This window comes from Danio rerio, chromosome 17 (genome assembly GCF_052040795.2).
Source record: "Danio rerio strain M-AB ecotype USA chromosome 17, GRCz13ab, whole genome shotgun sequence".
NCBI lineage: Eukaryota > Metazoa > Chordata > Actinopteri > Cypriniformes > Danionidae > Danio > Danio rerio.
The window spans coordinates 49468074-49487909 of NC_141037.1; the positions used below are offsets into that span (position 1 = coordinate 49468074).

The 19836-nt window shown below is 34.8% G+C and overlaps 1 protein-coding gene and 1 long non-coding RNA gene across 6 annotated transcripts in view; one reads left to right on the plus strand and one right to left on the minus strand.

The window, feature by feature from the left end:
- Positions 1–451: 451 nt before the first annotated feature.
- LOC147833180 (uncharacterized) lies at positions 452–18932 on the minus strand. 4 transcript variants are annotated; one of them, XR_015513802.1, is made up of 3 exons: positions 18734–18932; positions 4337–4439; positions 452–787 (listed from the first exon to the last, which is right to left on the minus strand). It is a non-coding gene; the product is annotated as an uncharacterized LOC147833180 (long non-coding RNA). The 4 variants fall into 4 exon arrangements; XR_015513801.1 differs by lacking the exon at positions 18734–18932 and adding an exon at positions 5262–5284; XR_015513800.1 differs by lacking the exon at positions 452–787 and adding an exon at positions 1559–2499 and having other exon boundaries at positions 18734–18848.
- Positions 13348–19836, plus strand: part of pgfb (placental growth factor b) — a 57166-nt gene continuing 50677 nt past the window's right edge. For both annotated transcript variants that reach the window (XM_087291067.1, XM_087291066.1), the window contains exon 1: positions 13348–13779. In XM_087291067.1, the coding sequence (XP_087147193.1) occupies positions 13714–13779 (66 nt within the window). In that variant the 5' untranslated portion in view covers positions 13348–13713. The remainder of the gene's footprint in view (positions 13780–19836) is intronic.

A 19836-nucleotide genomic window follows, 5' to 3' on the forward strand; every position in this document is an offset into this window, starting at 1 on the left:
GGAACCGTTCTTCGCTGAACACGAACCCTGCTGTGACGGTCAACTCCTCTCTGCCTCTTAAGTTCGCCGTCATACACAACAAGCCACTGGACAAACTGGTTACAGCGGAAAAGCTGTCCACAAAGGGGTAAGTGCTCATCTGGAAAGCATGGTCACACCACACTGTAGCATTCGTTTTAAAGGTTAAATGCATCCATACATTCCTACAAAACTTGCGATCTTCAGAAATGTATTTAAGGGTATGTTTCCAGAATGAGCCTAGACTGTCAGGCTTTATTCTGGAATAACAATCACCTGGATGTACTTTATCCCTTACATAAAAATTAGATAAAAGATACACATGTATATATGCATAAATAGCTAGACAAAAACAAAGCCAGCATAATTAAGAACAGAAATATTTAACATCACATTCTTCAAAGAAATACGTGTCCGTGTAACAAAGGTGGTGTATTAACACTGTTATCAATATTTCCATAAATAAATTCAATTTAATTCATCTTCATTTCTATAGTGCTTTTACAATGCAGACTGTGTCAAAATAGCGTAACACAAGTTCTAATAAATTAAAACTGTGTCAGTGGAATTTCAGTTTACTTCAGTTCAGTGTGGTTTAGTTTTCACTGCTTAAAGTCCAAACACTGAAGATACCCATTAATGTGCAACTCCACAAGTCCCTCTATGGTAAGCATCATCTCTTTGTATGTGTTGTGCTTGAGGTCCTTAATGGTTGGGATCATGTCTTCACAGATTTTGGATCACATCAATGGTGTTGGGATGAGTATCCCTAGGTAGAAATAGAGAACAAAGAAAATAATTTGCGTAGCTGGTGTTCATATTGTATTTAGGAAAGAGATATTAAATATCAATGCAAAACGTGCTATAAATGAAAGCTATTCCAGACTTTAGGAGCCATAAATGAGATGGCTCGACCTCCTTTAGTAGACTTTGCTATTCTGGGTACTACCAGAAGCCCCGAGTTTAGAGACCTTAAGAGCCATCTCAAAGCAATAACAATTATTTGACTATTTCTACCATATTTTTACAGTAAAATTTGGGCAACCACAAGCACATTATTTCCAGAATTTCTAAAAAAGGAATGCTTTTTCACAGTGTTAATACAGATTTTTTAAAAAACATTTATTATATTATATTTTATATTTTTACTTTGTTTTTTCGGCGACACAATGACTCAGTGGTCAGCACTGTCGAAATCACAGCTGGTTCGAGTGCAGCAACCTTCTGGGCTTGGTCAGTTGGTATTTCTGTGTGGAGTTTGCATGTTTTCCATGTGTTGGCAAAGGTTTCTTCCCCGATTTCCCCAACAGTCCAAAGACATGCAGTATAGGTGAATTGAATAAACTAAATTCCTCATAGTATATGAGTGTGTGAATGACTGTGTTTGGTTGTTTACCAGTACTGGGTTTCTGCTGGAAGGGCATCTGCTGTGTAAAACATATGCAGGATAAGTTGGCGGTTCATTCTGCAGTGGTGACCCCTGATGAATAAAGTGACTAAGCCGAAGGAAAATGAATGAATGAATGGGTTTTTCCCAGAGTTGACTTAACAGAATTTTCATTTTATTTAACTGTTATTTCATATATTTCATTAAAGGAAAAACTTTTCTAACATAACAAACAAGACATAACCTGCTTTATTTAAAGTAAAACCACTTTTCAGGAAGTGACAAAAGGTGCCAAGAACAATAGCAAATGCCTTACAAGCACCTGTTAAGTGTCCTTATGCCAAATCTGCCGCCATGTGACGCATAATTGTCAGACAATAACAGCACGTCAGACTTGCACGTGCTAAACGCAACTTCCTAAATAAACACAAAAATCACAAGCCCATACAATAGAGAGGAATGCTGAGGAAACCGTTTAACACCTGTTAGCTTTTAAGACGTGAGGAACTCTGTCATCTCAGTCTCGTAAATAGGAAGTGATACAAATCGATAATTACCTTAATATCAAAGCAATACAGAGGGGATTTTGCTTGAGACTGAGCCACTTCCATGTAGCCCAATCTTCTATTCAGATTTATGTAAGAAACAACAGGTGGACAGACAGAGTGCAGGAATTGCAGGAAGTTGATTCATGTAATATCCGGTCGAGGTGCTGGCCAAATGGTCTACAGTAATGACAATTTTCAAAACACACAACGGTAATGGAGATTGCTGAATACCTTTAAGCTTCACGATATCCGGCAATTTTGTTCCAGTGCTTATCATGTCAACTCAGATTAGTGTTCCCATGTGTAAAATGAACCTTCCTCGGAGGAAATCGGACCTTCTAAACATTGATGAATGGATAGCTTTAATGTAGATGCGTTCTCCCTTTAGAATCTGGGATAAATGAAGGGCCATGGGGAATATAGAGTCCAGATCACCCTTAAAACATTTCTGATAATAACAGCAGCACGAGAGCTGATCCTTACATCTGATACACTGCATCTGGATGTTGTCTTTTATAATGCAGATAAGTGGCAAACACTACTGCTCTGTAAAAAATAAAAAATAAAAATAATCAAAGTATATAGGTAACACTTTAGTTTAAGTTTCAATTGTCACTATTGACTAGTGGCTTATTAACTGCCAAATTAGAAATTAGCTGTTTATTAGTGCTTTTTAAAGGATATATTCTGCATCATCTTATTTTACACCCATAATCATTAATACTTAAATCCAACTTCAATCTTAACAACTATTAATATGCAGCAAATAAGGACTTTATCAAGGTAACTGTCATAGTTAATAGTTTATTAATAGTGAGAATTGTACCTTAAAGTAAAGTGTGACCCATAAAGGTATTTGATGTGTTTTAGAAATCACCTCCAACAATATACTCCACTTTTTTTCTGTTTAAAAATAAGGAAATGATTGTTCACATTAGCTTATATCTACCCAATAGTCAATTAAATAATATTATCCGATATTTGGTTTCATTAAGTGTTAGTAAATACTTTAATGTAGATGTTCTCATTGTTATTGTGATAGCATTTTAGTATGTGGAAACCTTCATAATGATTAACTGTGACTTTTGGCTGCTTAAACTTCTAATTTACTTATCAACAGTTAGTGTAGTAGTTGTTGTATTGGTTACGTTTAGGTATGGGATACGATTAAGGGATGTAGAATATAGTCATGCAGAATAAGGAATTAAATATGTGCTGTATAAGCTCTTGTGTACAGCCAATATTACTATTTACATAAAAGTACGAATTGCTAAGCATACTACAGTGTTAACATTTTTGTTCATATTTACATATTGGTGTGGTAAAAAGTCCTCGAGGTAAAAAAAAATGCTTTTAAGAAAATGTCAATTGATTCATTATTGATTATCAATCAATTCATGTCTTTCTTTTAAGGTGACAAAGGCCTTAATTTCCCCCCTGGGATCTCTGAATTTAATTTCTTGATGCAATGTGTTTTTTTCATTGTTTGAGGTCTTGGTTACACCACCCTGTACAGCATTATTGAGTTCCTGATAGATTGAAAAAATAAAATACAAACTGACATTGCAAGAATGCTAGAATAAGTGTTTGTCTCAATCCGAATAACCTCGGTAACTGGCGTTTAAACTGTAAGTTGAACTGTTCTTTTATTTGAAACTACAGCATAATTCTAATTGGAGTATAAAAATAGTATTAATGGAGTATTAATGGCCAGAAGATTAAGTTGATGTACTATACTAACAGAATCATATTATCTCAAAATATAATTATAGAATCATGCCATCAAAATTACACAGCCTACTACTATAATGACTGTCAAAAACACGCTAATTTTCTCAGAATGTCTGAAAGATTGAAGAATCTGGTTTCTCTAATTCCCTGAGAGCTTGCTGATTGGTCAGATGGCCCAGTCTGTAATGATAAGTGCAACCCAGGCTCATTCTGAAAGCGTAGCCCTATATACATTTTTGGAAAGAGCAAAATATGTTTCCAGGAGCTACGTTTTTTTTTTTAATATATATTTTTTTTCGCGAATCCACCAGAGGCTTTTTGAGATCTCAAATTTCTCTCGCAAGTGCCATTCGCGCCTGCTGTTCTCACGTAAATTCACCAGAGGACACTGTTGACTAAATCACTGACTGACTGACTGACCACCAGATGGATCCCCTCACCTTACCCCTTACCTAAACCCAACCAATAGCACTTTGAAAAGCACCTATTGACTTGCTTACCCCCTTCCCTGAACCCAACTGCAGTGTTTTGAAAAGCAATCCAAAAAAAGAAAAGCCCTCATTTGGTTTTTCCCACGTTTTCAGACTTGACCACATTCTCACCCTGTAATTTTCTTGTTTATTTTATTTTTTGGCTTCTGTTTTTGTCTTACCTGCTTTCTGGAACCGTTCTTCACTGGACTCGAATCCCGTGGTCGTAGTCAACTCTGCTCTGAATCTCAAGTCCACAGGCGTACATGTCGAGCACTGGACAAACTGGTAACAGTGAGAAAGAGTTGTTACTACACTGTTAGACCTTACCGAGGTTTTTTACAGTAGAACACTGGCAACACTGTTGCCAGCCACTCACTGTAAAAGTTTGGTTACAGTAAGTAACTGGCAACAGTGTTGCCAGTTAATTACTGTAACTGAACCATTACAGTGAGTGGCTGGCAACAGTGTTGCCAGTTATTTACTGTAACTGAACCGATACAGGGAGTAGCTGGCAACAGTGTTGCCAGTTAATTACTGTAATAGAGCAGCAGTGGTAACTAACTGGAAACTATGTACAGTTAATTACTGTATTGTAGTGTTACAAATCACAGCATTATACTGAATACACATTAATAGTATGTCATATATAGTTATTGTAGTGTTACCAAAATTAATCAGTATTCTTAGCTGTTATTTAAAAATAGAAGGCATAAAATTTTTCAGACAAATTTATTTTATTGTTTTGGCACGAAACAAATAAATAACAGAAAAAGTATAACAAAATTAAGAAATCAGCAGATATAAATATTGTCTTGCATATTACAGGTCTGCACAGTGAGGCTGCAGTCACACTAACATTTGAGCAAGCAAAATTCTGTCATACGGCACTGCGAAGTGGAATTAAACAAAGCGAGTAGTGGAATTAAACAAAATAATTAGAGATTGAAAAAGCAAGCCAGAGAGGTCATGTTCTGATCTTTGATTGGTATCAAGCAATCACATGATGTGATTTCGCACGTCAGCGTTCTCCAAGCTTGAACTTTCCAATGCTGCGAATTATGAAATTTGTCGCATGAGCTATCATTCCAGGTCTGCAGTACTCACATGCGTATGAATGGAAGTCTATAGGGAGAAAAGTGCAGTGTGACCGGGACTTTAAGCTGTAACTCTAATTAAACACACCTGATCAAACTAATTAAGGCTTGTTAGAAATCTACAGGTAATGTTGAAGCAGGGTGGGTACTAAACTCTGCTGCGCTGCAGTTCTCCAGGAACTTGGAGTTTGACCCCCATGGTATACAGCAGTGGTGCTCAGTCCTGTTCCTGGATATCTACCTTCCTGCAGATTTCAGTTGCTACCAATATCAAACACACCTGCCTGTAATTATCACCTGGTGTTCAGGTCCTAATTAATTGGTTTAGGTGTGTTTGAAATGAATAGCAACTAAAATCTGCAGGAAGGTAGATCAGCAAATGAACAGCAAAAAACACAACATAATTATTTTAAAGTTTTAAATAATTAAAAACTGTGTTAAATCTCAATAAAAAGTTTAAAGTAATTATAAAAAATAAAGTTGGCAACACCGAAAAACCAAAGGATCCAATCGTTTATTGTTATAATTATCTCATGACAACAAACTTTATTAATGTTTCTAATATAAATTCATAGGTGGAAACACTGCTCTGAAAAATACTTAGCAACAAACTCACAACCTGGGACCGGACAGTGGAGCTTTTGTGTGTGGATGGCTATGTGTATCATGTTTTTGTGATTCCCTGTGACGATGAGCACAAGTTACCTTACTGAGATGAAGGAATTTAATTTTGGCTTAGTTGCCAGAAAGATACATACAACTGTTAGCATCTGTACATTATGGCAGTATGCAATATCCAATAAATACTTAAACTTAAACAAAAGTAATGTAAGAAGTTATATGAGGAGAGGCTAACTAGCTAACAATGTAGCTTTCAAGTACACAGTTCAAGATAACAACAATATAACTTAAAACACAGCCTTATTTTAGAAACCCTCAAAAACATTTGAACACATTTTACTTACTCATTATAGATTCTTATTTAAAGCCTAAAACATATCAGACTCTACATCTGAATTGATGGACAGAGAATAGAGCGCACTCAGCAGTAAACAAATCAAACACCTGGCTCCCTTAAAGGGCCAGCATTTTCTGAAAACTATTTCTAACACCTTTGTGTTTAGAATAAGACAGACAGCCTGTGGGAGTGTATGGTGATGCCTAAATCATTATTTTCTGCCTTTAAAATGCACGTCTCTATAAATAGCAACATAAACCATCAGAGAATTTATTGGAATTAATTCTTTGCACTACACAATTTCATACAAAGTCTACTCCTTTCACAGTAAAATAATGTGTTAATAAATAATAAATGTTTTCTTTTATTACAGCAAAACACTGGCTATTTTGCAGTTATTTACTGCACAATCTACAGAGTAGCAGTGCAGTTATACTAATTAAACACACCTGATCAAACTAAATCTAAAGGTAGTGTGTTGAAGCAGGGCTGGAACTAAATTCTGCTGGGCTGCGGCCCTCCAGGAGTTTGACATCCTTGGTACATAGCATATTTCCAAAGGAATTGCCTACATTTATCACAATCATGCACATATCATTGAATAAAAACAATAATATACAAACAATATACAAACGTCATCCAAAGCAAAAACATAAAAAATAAATAAATAATCTGATCCTCATGTTGTTCCAAACCTGTAGTAATAATAATAATAAAAAACAAATAACCTGATTAATACATTTATTTAGGAAAGTCTTTATACAATACTGTTAATGCCATTTTTACTAACTTCATTTGAAGTTTTCCAAACAAATTCATTGAGTCTCTGCGAAAATGTATGTACGTGCTGTTTAACATATTTTTTAAATAACACATTTTTACTAGTTAATTAGCAAAATACTAATATTCAGCTTAAAGTGCAATTTAAAAGCTTAACTATAGGCTAAACTAGGCAAATTAAATTAATTATAGAAAAGTAAACAAAGTTATAAAAATGATTGTGATAATTTGGTTGCTCTGTGTGAATATTTTTGCCTTTAAATGCATCTCGTCGATATCTTTACCTTTTAATTAGCTCTGTGACATTGATTGACTCCTGATACTCAATGTTAAAAACATAAAAGGAACCAAAGAAAACACAGAGATGGCTGCAGAGAAATTTAGCTTATCATCAATGCATTGTCTCACTTTCTCACTTTTTCCAAAACTGAACAGTATATATATATATATATATATATATATATATATATATATATATATATATATATATATATATATATATATATATATATATATAATATATATATATATAGCAACATAAAGCAGTACATGGGGTAATAATGGTTGAGCAGTAATTTACCATTTATTATCACAGTAACTATCTATAATGGGTACATAAAGTAAATTACTGTAATTTATTCTTTGCACTACAAAATTTCATACAAATCCTGCTCCTTTTACAGTAAAATACTGTTTCCTTTTAATACAGCAAAACACTGGCTATTTTACAGTTATTTACTGCATAATCTACAGTAAGGGTTAACAGTGTAGAACGGATACGGTTGCGGATTATTCATATTATTTAGCAAATTTCCCATTTATTGTATTTTACCAACGTCTACCCCCACCTCAACTCTAAACCCAACCATGACGGTAATGTAAAAACAGCAGTTGTACTGAGTATTATTTATGATATCGTTTAAATTATCCAATAAATTGTATTTTTGTAATGCCTATCCCCACCACAACCCTAAACCCAACCATCACAGTACCGTAAAAAGATTAATTATTGTTATACAGTGTCATAAAAAAGGCTGCTATATTGATGTGCATATCGCACTTTCGGCTGGCCGTGTATAGGTTCAAGGCTTTACCGCTAGAAAGCTGTCTACATGCAGATAAGCGGTCAGCTGGTTATCGAGAAAAGGAACTGAGTCATAGTAGCTACTAGCCATCTAGTAGCTTACGTTTGAAAGACGAAATGTAGCTCTGGCTACATACAGTAATTCACGATCTCCAGAAAGGGCTACGTTTTCAGAATGACCCTATGTTGCATATGTGGTGCCTATAGCATGTGTTGGAAAACAAAAGGCTATTACAACATTTATAGTAAAATAAACAGCTACAATGGTGTCAGTTTTATCAGTTCATGTCTGAGTATTTCTCTGATCCTTACTAATAAAATGAAGGTGAAATAGATATTGTAGAGTGAGTGTAAGTGAGTGTGTGAATGAAAGAGTGTGTGGGTGTTACTCAGCACTGGGGGTTTATGAGTTATTTGTGGTTCACTCTGCTGGAGCAGCTCCTCATAAGGAAGAAAATAACCTGAAGGAAAGCGAGTGTAAGTGTTCACTTTAATTTTTAAAACTTTGCAGGCCTTCTACATCCACCTACCATTTGAGGTTATACTTTCTAGTGTTCTAGTATACTTGCTAGAGGTTACACTCTACAATTTAACATTTCCAACAAATGAAGGCTATTTCATTGGCTTTTTGAAATTACTTATTTATTAAATGTTATTCAAATAAACAGGTAAAAGATATACAATTTCAGTATTAATGCTAATTCAAATTAAAAAGCTGTTTCAAAGTCCAAACATTACATCTTTAAACCACTATGAGTGAAAACTGCAGCAGATATTCTGACTCTGATTGGCTATTGTCATTTAAGTGTTTCTTATCAGCTCTGGATTCACCTTTGGGCTGATCCAGCCAATAGCAGACCTGCAACTACTAAGAGGCAGGGCTAAAGAAAGTAAGGGACCATCTAGTTGGTCAAATTTAGATAAAATACAAATGCATAAAATAAATGTAATTGATCACACTGGAAAAAATGCTTTTCTTGCTAAGATTTTTTGTCTTATTTCTAGTCTAAATATCTAAAGTTTCTTATATCAAGAAGCATTTTCTAGACAAGCAAAACATATTGTCTTGTTTTGAGAAATAAAATGCCAATATTACGTGATTTTTCCTTAAAACAAGCAAAATAATCTGCCAATGGGGTAAGCAAATTAATCTTGTTTTTTCTTTTGACGTAAGATTATTTTGCTTACCCCATTGGCAGATTATTTTGCTTGTTTTACGGAAAAACTCAGACAGTATGTTTTGCTTGTCTAGAAGTTTCTTCTTGATTTAGGAGTTGTTAAATATTTGGACTAGAAACAAGACAAAAATCTAAGTAAGAAAAGCATTTTTTGCAGTGCACATATATTGCATATACTATTATCATGATCACAATAATTTTGCCATGTATTGTGCAACTCCATTACTAATCAAAAATTCTATTTTAATATATTTATGGGTGCATTTTACAAAATGGCATTTACTGAACATGATCTTTATTTAATATCCTAATGATTTATGGCATTTAAAAAATATATTTTTGGCGATTCCCAAAAAAAAAAAAAATCTATGCATCCATTCATTCATTTAATTTTCTTCGGCTTAGTCAAGTTCCAGTTCAATTTCAATTTATTTTAGAAAGCACGTTTCCAACTGCCACAAAGCTGCACAAAGTGCTTTATAGAAAAAAACTGTATGGACATTATAAACAATAACAGCAATAGGCACATACTGCAATACTGTAATTACTGTGTTTCTCCTCTGTTTACGACGTTTGAAGTAGAGCGGCCGTCAACATAAAAATTCTGGAATGTAGTTGGGGACAGCGTTAGATTTGTTGTTAAGATTGTTTGTAGAACATGTCTCGCTAAAGCTAACAGTGTTCAAAGTAGTAGTCAAAACTACCTCTATTATGGTAAGAGCATCATGGTCATAAATAAAAATGGTACAACTGATGATAGGTGATAAAAGCAAGAAAAGCAATAAAGACAATGGTAAAATAAAAGGATGTCAGAGCGGCAGACGGCATGCCAAACAGCCTGGCGCCATCTTGCACCATACCCGTACCCCTATTATTTATCAGGGGTCGCCACAGCGGAATGAACCACCAACAATACCAGCATATGTTTTACACAGCGGATGCCCTTCCAGCCACAACCCAGTACTGTGAAACACCCATACACCTATTTAGTTTATTCAGTTCACCTATAGCATGTCTCTGGACTGTGGGGGAAACCGGAGCACCTGGAGGAAACACACGCGAACATGGAAGAACATGCAAACTCCAAACGGAAATGGCAACTGGCCCAGCAGAGACTTGAACAAGCAACATTCTTGCTGTCAGTGCTAACCACTGAGCTTCTGTGTCACCCAATATCTGTACAAAGACAAAAGTGCACCAACAGATCTAGTGTTCCCTGAAGATCCTTTAACAATCACATGCTTTTGTTTTGAAATCTTTTAAGACCTGATCTCTAAAATGGTTCTTCAACCAAAAATCCCTTTTAGGACGGTTTATTTTTAACTTGTGAATCTTGATAAGCTTCTTTCCCAGATGAAAGCTCACTGATTTCATTTGGTGGTAGCCCAAGAGCAAGTGGTGTAAGAATGGGGATAATCTGAGGCAGCGGAACTCGCACTGTTTGCTGACACCATTTAGCAAAGCGTGCTCTTTACAATGGAACACAGAGGCCCTGTCCATCAACAAGGCATGAAGAATGCAAACTGAAGAATCTCCAGCCTGAGCATTCCAGTGCTAGCAAACACCACATACTTGTAAATAAACTTGATGTAAGGAAAGAACTGTTCAACCTAAACCACATACAAATACATGCACTCATGCATAGCGACTAAATGTGGAGCAGATACATTTTTCAAAAATGCTGTCTCACTACTAGGCTAGTTTATAATAATATAGCATACTCTGCAAATGTTTTTTGTTTGTTTCTCAGGGCGCCTATTCTGAGCGTGAGCTTTTTCTGGTCTGGTCTGACTGAATGTGTGCCCCATACTGTTTTACCCAGAATACTTGATGAATTCTGAGAATACTGACCGCATAAACCATCGCAGAATGGGCCAAAATCAACACACATGCTTTTAAGTTTCTGTATTGTCTTATGACACGATAGCAAGTGCTAAGCCAACACAATCTCACGGCAATTCATAACTTTTTGATTTAGTGGCTAATTCGTATAATCTAATTCGTACAATTTAGTACAATTTGCTCATCCCCCAATGATGGTTGGGTTTAGGGGTGGGGTTTGGTGCCACGCCTCCTTTTTAAAATCGTACATTTTCGTACGACTGAACTCTATTAGCCACTAAACTGGCAAAATGTAAAATATTTTTGTTTTTTCGTTAGATCAGGCTGGCTAAGCATGTCACATGAAGAAAACACACTGTAAAAAATGCAGGGTTCCACACAATTCATTTATGTTGTCCCAACACAAATCTTTTAAACATTAAAAAAGTCTTAAGAATTGTGTTGTTTCTGCTCATTTGACATAAGTAGTTTGAACAAGCAGCAAAATATATTTTTTGAGTGCACTAAAAGGTAGTTTCACTCATTCTTCTGTAAATATTTTAACATCTGTAATGGGATGCTGCACTGAAACAGCTGATAGTCTTCATTTTTACCCATGTCATTTTACGTGACTGATCTCATTATTTGCTAACAAATGCTGGGTTTCACACAATTCTTTCATGTTGTCCTAACACAAATCAAGTTAGCTTTATTTTTTAACAAATTTAAGGGGATTGAACATAATCAAATTAAGTTCGAATGTATAATGCTTTTTTTTGTGTTTAAAATAACATGAATTTATGTTTTTGATGAAAGTCTGGATTAATAAATATATTGGATATTTCACAGGTTTGTTGGAAGAACTTCATTATTTTATTACTGCATGGTGTCATGATTTACATCCCCATTCCTTGTGTGTGTTTTCTGTTTAACCTTTATGTCATGTCTTGTTTCAGTCATTTTTACCTTAGTTATTTATTGTCTCACCCCCCTCCTCATCTTGTTTAGCTAATTGTTTTCAGCATTATTTGTCCCCTCTTGTTGTCTGTTGATTTTTTCATTACTTCCAAGATGTCATAGATGATCCTTAGTCTGTTATGTTTTCTGTTATGTATTCCTTGACTTGAGCATGGATCCTCAACTCTTTATTTACCCATCGTACACAAGATGGAAAATTTGGGCTCCTTCTTTCATGTCAGAATAAATGATTAAAAAAACGAATGAAATAGTTACAGATAAAACAATTTTAAAAGCAGTTTTAAAATAAAAAGTTAAATCTCCTCCACAGACTAACATGTACTGCTATTGTAAAAACACACCTAAATAATTTACAAATCTTACACTTTAAAAAATATTGGCTTGTCGTTACACAACAGTGGTCAAATGTAGACAAACTCTACGAATGACTTTAAAAGTGCGTTAAATTTATTAACTTAAATTTAAACTTAATTTAAATTTAATAAAATTTAATTCAATTGAATAAAGAAGTAAAAATAACCCAACATCCTTTGTTGGTTTGTCCATATTTGACTGAACACTCTAATGTTAATTTCCAAATTACCTCATACATGATTTTTTTTTTTAAATTATTTCAATATCTGTAAAATACTTTAATGGGACTTGGCTAATAAGAACAGCTGTGTTTAATATCTAATGTCAACGAAGATAATTAAATACTGACCAGTATATGAATCGATGCTAGTTAATAACAAACAATAACTAATGTGAATAATGGGTTTAGAGCTACCACTAAACGCTTTGAAAGAAATAGCATTTTGTGACATTATGTTCCAATAAAATAGACCAATGTGTAAAGTGTAACATATTTATGAAAAATGAGAAAAGACTAACACTTTCATAAGTGAAAGAATAAGTAATTTCATAAATAATTTAGATGTTACCTATTTAAACCAATTAAAATAATTTATACCATTATTATTTTAGACCACCAAACAATACTAATAAAAAAACAAGCTTAAAAGAAACTTGAGGAAAAAAAACAGCTTAAGGGGTCCACTTTATAAAGCACACGCACTTTGCTGTGTATCATTAATTAATTAGCTCATGCATGAATTCATACATTCATTCAATTGAATTCATTGGTTTGTATAATGTCGTCTGACTCAGCTATGCACATAATACAGTAGTGAGATGCGCGTCTATAAAGGGGAGGGCAGTGGGAGGACAGTATGAATATGAGCAAAGCTTCGGGAGGAGGAGGAGATTTAAATGATGAACTTGTTGAAAGGTAGTCAGGGCGCTCATGTGGAAGTGTGCCACTCTATTTGGGAAAGCAGGAAGCACGCAAACTGACGCTGGAGCTCCAGAAGCGCGCAAGGACCTTTAAAACCTGCAAACTGTAACTGCAAACACTGGACATTGCATAAGGACTTATTTAAAACACTTTACCACGTGCATTTACTACAGGGAGCGGTAGATTGGGTGCAATTACGTGACGTGTCACAGCTGTTGAAAATATTAAATTTAAATTGTTTAATTTAATTTGAGAAAACCTCCGACAAGGAAGACGCAATTTGGACATTTAGAATCGTTTTGTGGAATAACTGCTGAAATTGGATGGACTATTCGGGCGGACTACTGTTTGGATTTTCCTTCAATTAAACTTGTCTTGGCGTTCGAGATGAGTTATTTGACGTCACTGTTACGAGTATTTGCCGCGGTGCAGTTGAGCCTTTTACCTGGACAGGTGAGCAAATGGGTCGTTCATTTTTTTTTCACATTTACCTGCACACACTCCGAGTGATTTTTTTGTCACATGTTGGATTTCACAAGACACTTTCTTGCGTTTAATATTTTCAATAAAATTTTTGGTCAGTTTTATTTATTTATTTTTTTTTTTTTATTTTTTTTTTATTTTTTTTTTATTTTTTATTTTTTTTTTGGTCAAATTTCGGGAACCTCGGTATGTTTGTATACAATAAGTGTCGAATTAAAACTAATTCGAGCTCAAAAAGTTTGTTTTGCTCCTTTTGGTTGCGCTTTATTCACGCGTTCAGTATGAATTGCTAAAATGGGAAAGAAAACCTGTTAGCATGCCCAGAACAGATGCTCAACTATAGTCTTCCTATTTGAAATATAATGAATTAAAAAGAGGATGAGGGGGATTTGAATGTGTCTACGTGTTGTTGACAGTCATGAAAGAGCTGACTGAATGAATGGAGTCGGTTTACTTTTGACACGGCTCCCAGTCAAGCCGCACAGACGGTTGTTTTTATAACACCCTCAAAAACCTGATCCCTTTTTGAAGTGCTGCATCAGAAAGCGTTGAGTCATGAAAGGGAACGTGACGAACTGCATCGCTGTCTAAACCGCAGGCGTGTGTGACACACTGACGTGTTCGCCTTAGTGATGAACCAATGCCAAAGTCATCAAATTAAACAGCCAGACTATATTTGAAAGGCTTTATATTGTTGTCAAAGAAAATTACACACTAATTAGGCAAAATTAGCATGTCTAAGTTGTCCAAGCATGTCATTTACTGTAAGTGCTCCAATATAAACAAAGGTAACACACTGTGTGGTTCAAACCACACTCCTATAAAAGTAAAGGATCTTCACTCTTAAAAATAAAGGTGTCAGAAAGAACTAAAATTTCTGGCATTGATGGTTCCATGAAGAACCTTTAACATTCTTTTTTGTAAATGGTTGTTTACATAATAAAAAATATAAAAAATTGTTTAAGAATGATTCTTTGAAAGGTTCTTTGAGGAAACTAAAATAGTTCTTTTTTTTTAATGGCATTGCTGCGAGGACACAATTATGGAACATTCACTTTTAAGATTGTGTCCTATTTGACATGCCCAATTTCTCATTGATGAATGAGGAGATTATGTTAAGACAGCTCGTACAGTATCACACTTCATGGTATACTCTTAGAGAAAAACCAATGTCAGTGACAGTTCTTTGAAGAACATATTCAAAAATCACATTTCATAAAAGTTTAGTTGGAGAAAAGGGTCATTTAGGGTAATAAAATATTTTCACACTAAGATTATTCTTTTATGACAATGAATTCGATTTAGTGAACAGTTTGTAAAATAATCATTTATTTACTTTGGGGGATCCAGATTGGATATATAGAATTAGGGCTTCACAATATATCGTTTCAACATCGATATTGCAATGTTATCATTTGCAGTAGTCGCATCCTGAGTAAACACAATGTTGAGTCTGGATTATAATTTATCATTTTGCAAGTGTTTTTTGAGGACTGTGACTGTGTGAGGATTTTAAAAGCATTCAGACATAAGAAATTGTACCAATTGTAACTTAACAACAAATTAACAGCAATTAATTTTATTGAATTGTTTATAAAACAAAGACTATGCAGTATTATTTTTACATTTGTTTTTTTAATTACTGTATACCCAAATACAGTTTGACTCCTGTGGAAAACAATGAAACACTTTTTATTTATTTTTCAATTTTGTATATTGTATTTGTCTATGTTTGTGGATAGTTTATTATATTTTATACAGTCCCCTACAGAATCACACCCGTCAATCTAATCAATTCTGAATCTAATTCCTAATCAATTGTTTCCGAATAGTTTTTTAACTTGTATTTATATCGCAATATATATTGCATGTTAGATGTTAGATTTTTGTCCAATATCATGCAGCACAATATAGAATCTATTATAAATATAAGATTATGCACATTTTCGTCATGGCTGTTGTTGATTTTTGTAAGGGTCTCAATATTTTGACAGGATTATTTTTGTCATTTAGGTAGTTTTTTGTTCTTTATGCTAAAGGAGATCAAAATGGCTATATGCACTACCACTATGATTTAAGCTTTCATCTGAATATAATATCCTTCACATTCCTTTTTCTGTCAATACTGTCGGAGATTAGTAGAGAAGCTTCTGTAAATCTGGTATTTTCTATAGTTCCAGATGCGTAAAATGAGCAGTGACGAACATTATAAGAATGTAAATTGCACGTTTGACTTTTGTCATTCAATATTAATCACGCTACTTGCAGGTCAGAACAAAGTTTACATCCATAGTAAAACCTAAAACCGCACAGGTTTTCCGGACCCCACAAATGATTTATGCCTCTATTCACTTCCCCAAATGCACTAATGCCGCATCTCATATCACTTGACTGTAGGTGTGTCACGGCACCTTTGTTTCCTCTTTTCCCTGGCTTGTGCTTGCGGCAAAACTTTGACTTTATTTCAAGAGCTACAGGAAGTTGGCAGTCACCTGCGGTTGCTATTGCTGTGATTATTCAAAGGAACAGGTTTATTTAAGCACTTGTGTAAAATGAATAGACATCTTTCCATCTAAATGCTCAACAAAGCATCATTGGTTTCTTTTAATGTCCTAATGATATGACACAAATGTTTGTGGTACAATACATTAGAAATCCCAGACGTAAATTGATGTCCATTTTATAAGCATTTTTTTAAATAATAAAAAGGATGTTCCCTTAATAGTATAGGTCCAGACATTTGTAATTTGATAATACAATGTTTCTAGTAGCATTTGAAGTAGGTCATTATGGCACATATTTTCAATTTAAAAATATCTTAGACAGAAAGCTGACAATCATAATAAAAAGATACATGAGATTTAGTAAAAATATCAGATAGTGTGACCTTCATAATATTAGTTTAGTTTCATTTTTTATAATAATTTAGATGTGTAGTCTTTCTTAAAATAAAAATGTGGCACTGTTTGTTAATAACTTTGTATTTACCCCAAATACATTTTTAAAAGATCCGTTAAACATAAATAAATACATAATAAGAACATAATATTTTTCCACCTTTCTTAAAGGCACTGAAGAATATTTGCATATCACCTTCCTTCTGTGAATCTCCTGTTCTCTACTTAAGTTTGAAGCGTATGATGCAATCTTGTAATGCTCACTTGTACTGCATTAGGAAAGGAGTTGTTGTATCAAGTTGTATAATCAGCTCACAGATGCTTACTTGAATGCGAACTTGTAGTAATTTTAACAGCTGTTAAAATACTACATGCAGCATAAAGCTATGCAGTGAGGGTATTACATTGGAGATGAGTATTTGCAATGAGCTCCAACTACAAGAGTTTGAATTCATGCATTCTGCAATTCTAACAACAGTATATGTCACATTGTCAGAAGGGTAGTTGAGCAGGTATTAGGATAAGATTTCAGGGGTTTTACAGGCAAGTCATTTGGTCTTCACTTGAGGTGAAAGGTTGCAAACTACTGACCAATGGTAATTTTTTTAGGAACACCATACAAACTAGATTTTGGTCTGACTTTGACTTTTGATTCTTGAAATGAAATTATGCTACTTCTTCAATTTTACTTGTTTATCTGGGCCGTAAAGGTGCCATCTTCTTCTTTGGCCTTAGTCCCGTATGGTTGCGGTGTCGGCTCTTTGTAACAAGTCCTCCATTTAGACTTGTCCATATGATAATGACTTTTTTACACATTCCAGCTGGCCTGTCACCCTCATACACTACGGACAATTTAGCCTACACAATTCACCAGTAGCATGTCTTTGGACTGTGGGGGAAACCGGAGCACTCGGAGGAAACCCAAGTGAACGCAGGGAGAACATCCAAACTCCTCACAAAAATGCCAACTGAGCCGAGGTTCTTCCTGTGAGGCGACAGCACTCATGCGTCACTGCTTTGCCCCCCTAAAGATGAATGAATGCATTAATACAATTTAGAATGCATTAATACAATTTATTTTGAAGGAATAAAAGTAAAAAGTTGACTGAAGCTTAAATAAATGTTAAAATAAGGGTGAAATTCATTGTTTAAATCTTAAAAATTGTTGAGTCAGAGTTTTGCACTTACTGGGTTTACATGAGAACGAGGAAACAATTGTGTATGAGACTCATGGGATGACATTACCCTACTTTTTTTTATTCAGCTATGCCTAAGTACATCCAGATTTTCATTCTATGGCACCTTTACGACTCTACAGAACATAAAGAAACTCCAAGCTTTCATGCCCTCGTCATTACAGACGTGATTGTTGTGTACCATAGATATGGACATTAGATGACGCCTACCCTGTTGTTGTCTATTGGAAGTAATGTGTCAATAGAGCCGCCATTTTAGTACAGGGTAGTGCTCCTTTGAAATGAATGCGGGACCAAGCTGCAGTGGAGGACTGTGGCCATTTAGAGCCAGAGATATACACATATATCTATGACTGGGAGTTTTCCTGGAGGTCAGTGTGCATTTTCTTTTTTTTTTTTAATTACGAAAATTATAATTTTACATCACTTTACTACATGGATCAGTGATCACACGAGCATTCCTGATAAAAAGCTTGTGTTTGTGTGTATGAAAATGTAGTATACACTCTCCCTGTTAAATTTGATCTAATCCGTGTCCTGAAACACACCTCCTCTCCCACTTTCACTTCTGGTTCTAACAGAGGGAGCAATTCGTTTGTGAATCAATCTCCATTATGAATGACTCCTTCACCTAGCCGTCTTGTTGTCATATTTCTTTTGCATTGTTTGCTGATTTTATTCAACAAAACTAGCATAAGCTAAGTATTTAGTGTAAGTTAGTGCTACTCTGCCTAATGGTGAATGCAGTAAGTGACTGTATTTTAATCAATAGCGTTACCTGTATAGCACAAAAGTTCATAACAGACAAAAAGGTAAATAACTAAACCTTACCTATGAAATGTTTTGCCTCTGTGCTTTGTTTTCTTTGTTTGCTCGTTACTACACTCGTAGACAGCGCTAAAGTCCAGCCTCTGTACAAATGTGGCGGCGCTATTGATGCATGCTCAGGGTCCTTATGCGATATCTAGTGTATTTATCTATGGTTTGCTACAAATACATACTGCATCTTTTTTTTCAACCCATGTCTGTTAGTAGTCAACATTAGGGTGCAATACTGCCATCTGCAGGATTGGAGGGTCATTCCCTCACTCACTATGTACTGGTACTGGATTATTTGCAAATATGTATTATGTGCTTTTTTGAATGGGTAATTATATTTGCAACCACTAAAAAGAGTATACGTTATATTTAATGAATGTGTGTGGAATAAATGTACCCTGAATGTACTGCATTCACCCCGATGTTAGTGATTTTCATATGATTTACCAGTATCAATTGAGCATTCCTGAGAGATGTTTTAAAGATGGCCACCAAGTAAAATCCTAAATTTAAATGGTCAACAAGGGTGCTCCTGATTCCCCAGCACATACCAAAGACATGCACTATAGGTGAATTGGATGAGTGAAGTTTAATTTTAAACAAATTTTGAGAGGAGCACATGCTCATGATCGGCCCAGCTGGCACACATTAGCTAATCATGATCCTCCAATCAAAGGATTCCAAGTCACACACACACACACACACATATATATATATATATATATATATATATATATATATATATATATATATATATATATATATATATATATATATATATATATATATATATATAGTGACTTGGAATCCTTCGATTGGAGGATCATGATTAGGTTATATATATATATCCTCATGTCCTTTTTACAACTATCTTCATTTGAAAAAAAAAAAAAACTCCCCTCCTCCCCTTCTTCCAACTTTATCCAGAATGGGCGGCATAGTGGCCCAGTGACTACTGTTGCCAAACAGAAACAATACCAATGGCGTTGGGTCTTCGCTGGGCCATCTGGTATGTCTGTGCAGAGTTTGCATATTCTCCCCGTGTCTGCATGGGTTTGCCCTGGGTTACCCTGATTTCCTCCCATAAATCTTGAGCTAAATGTGAACTCTTGAAA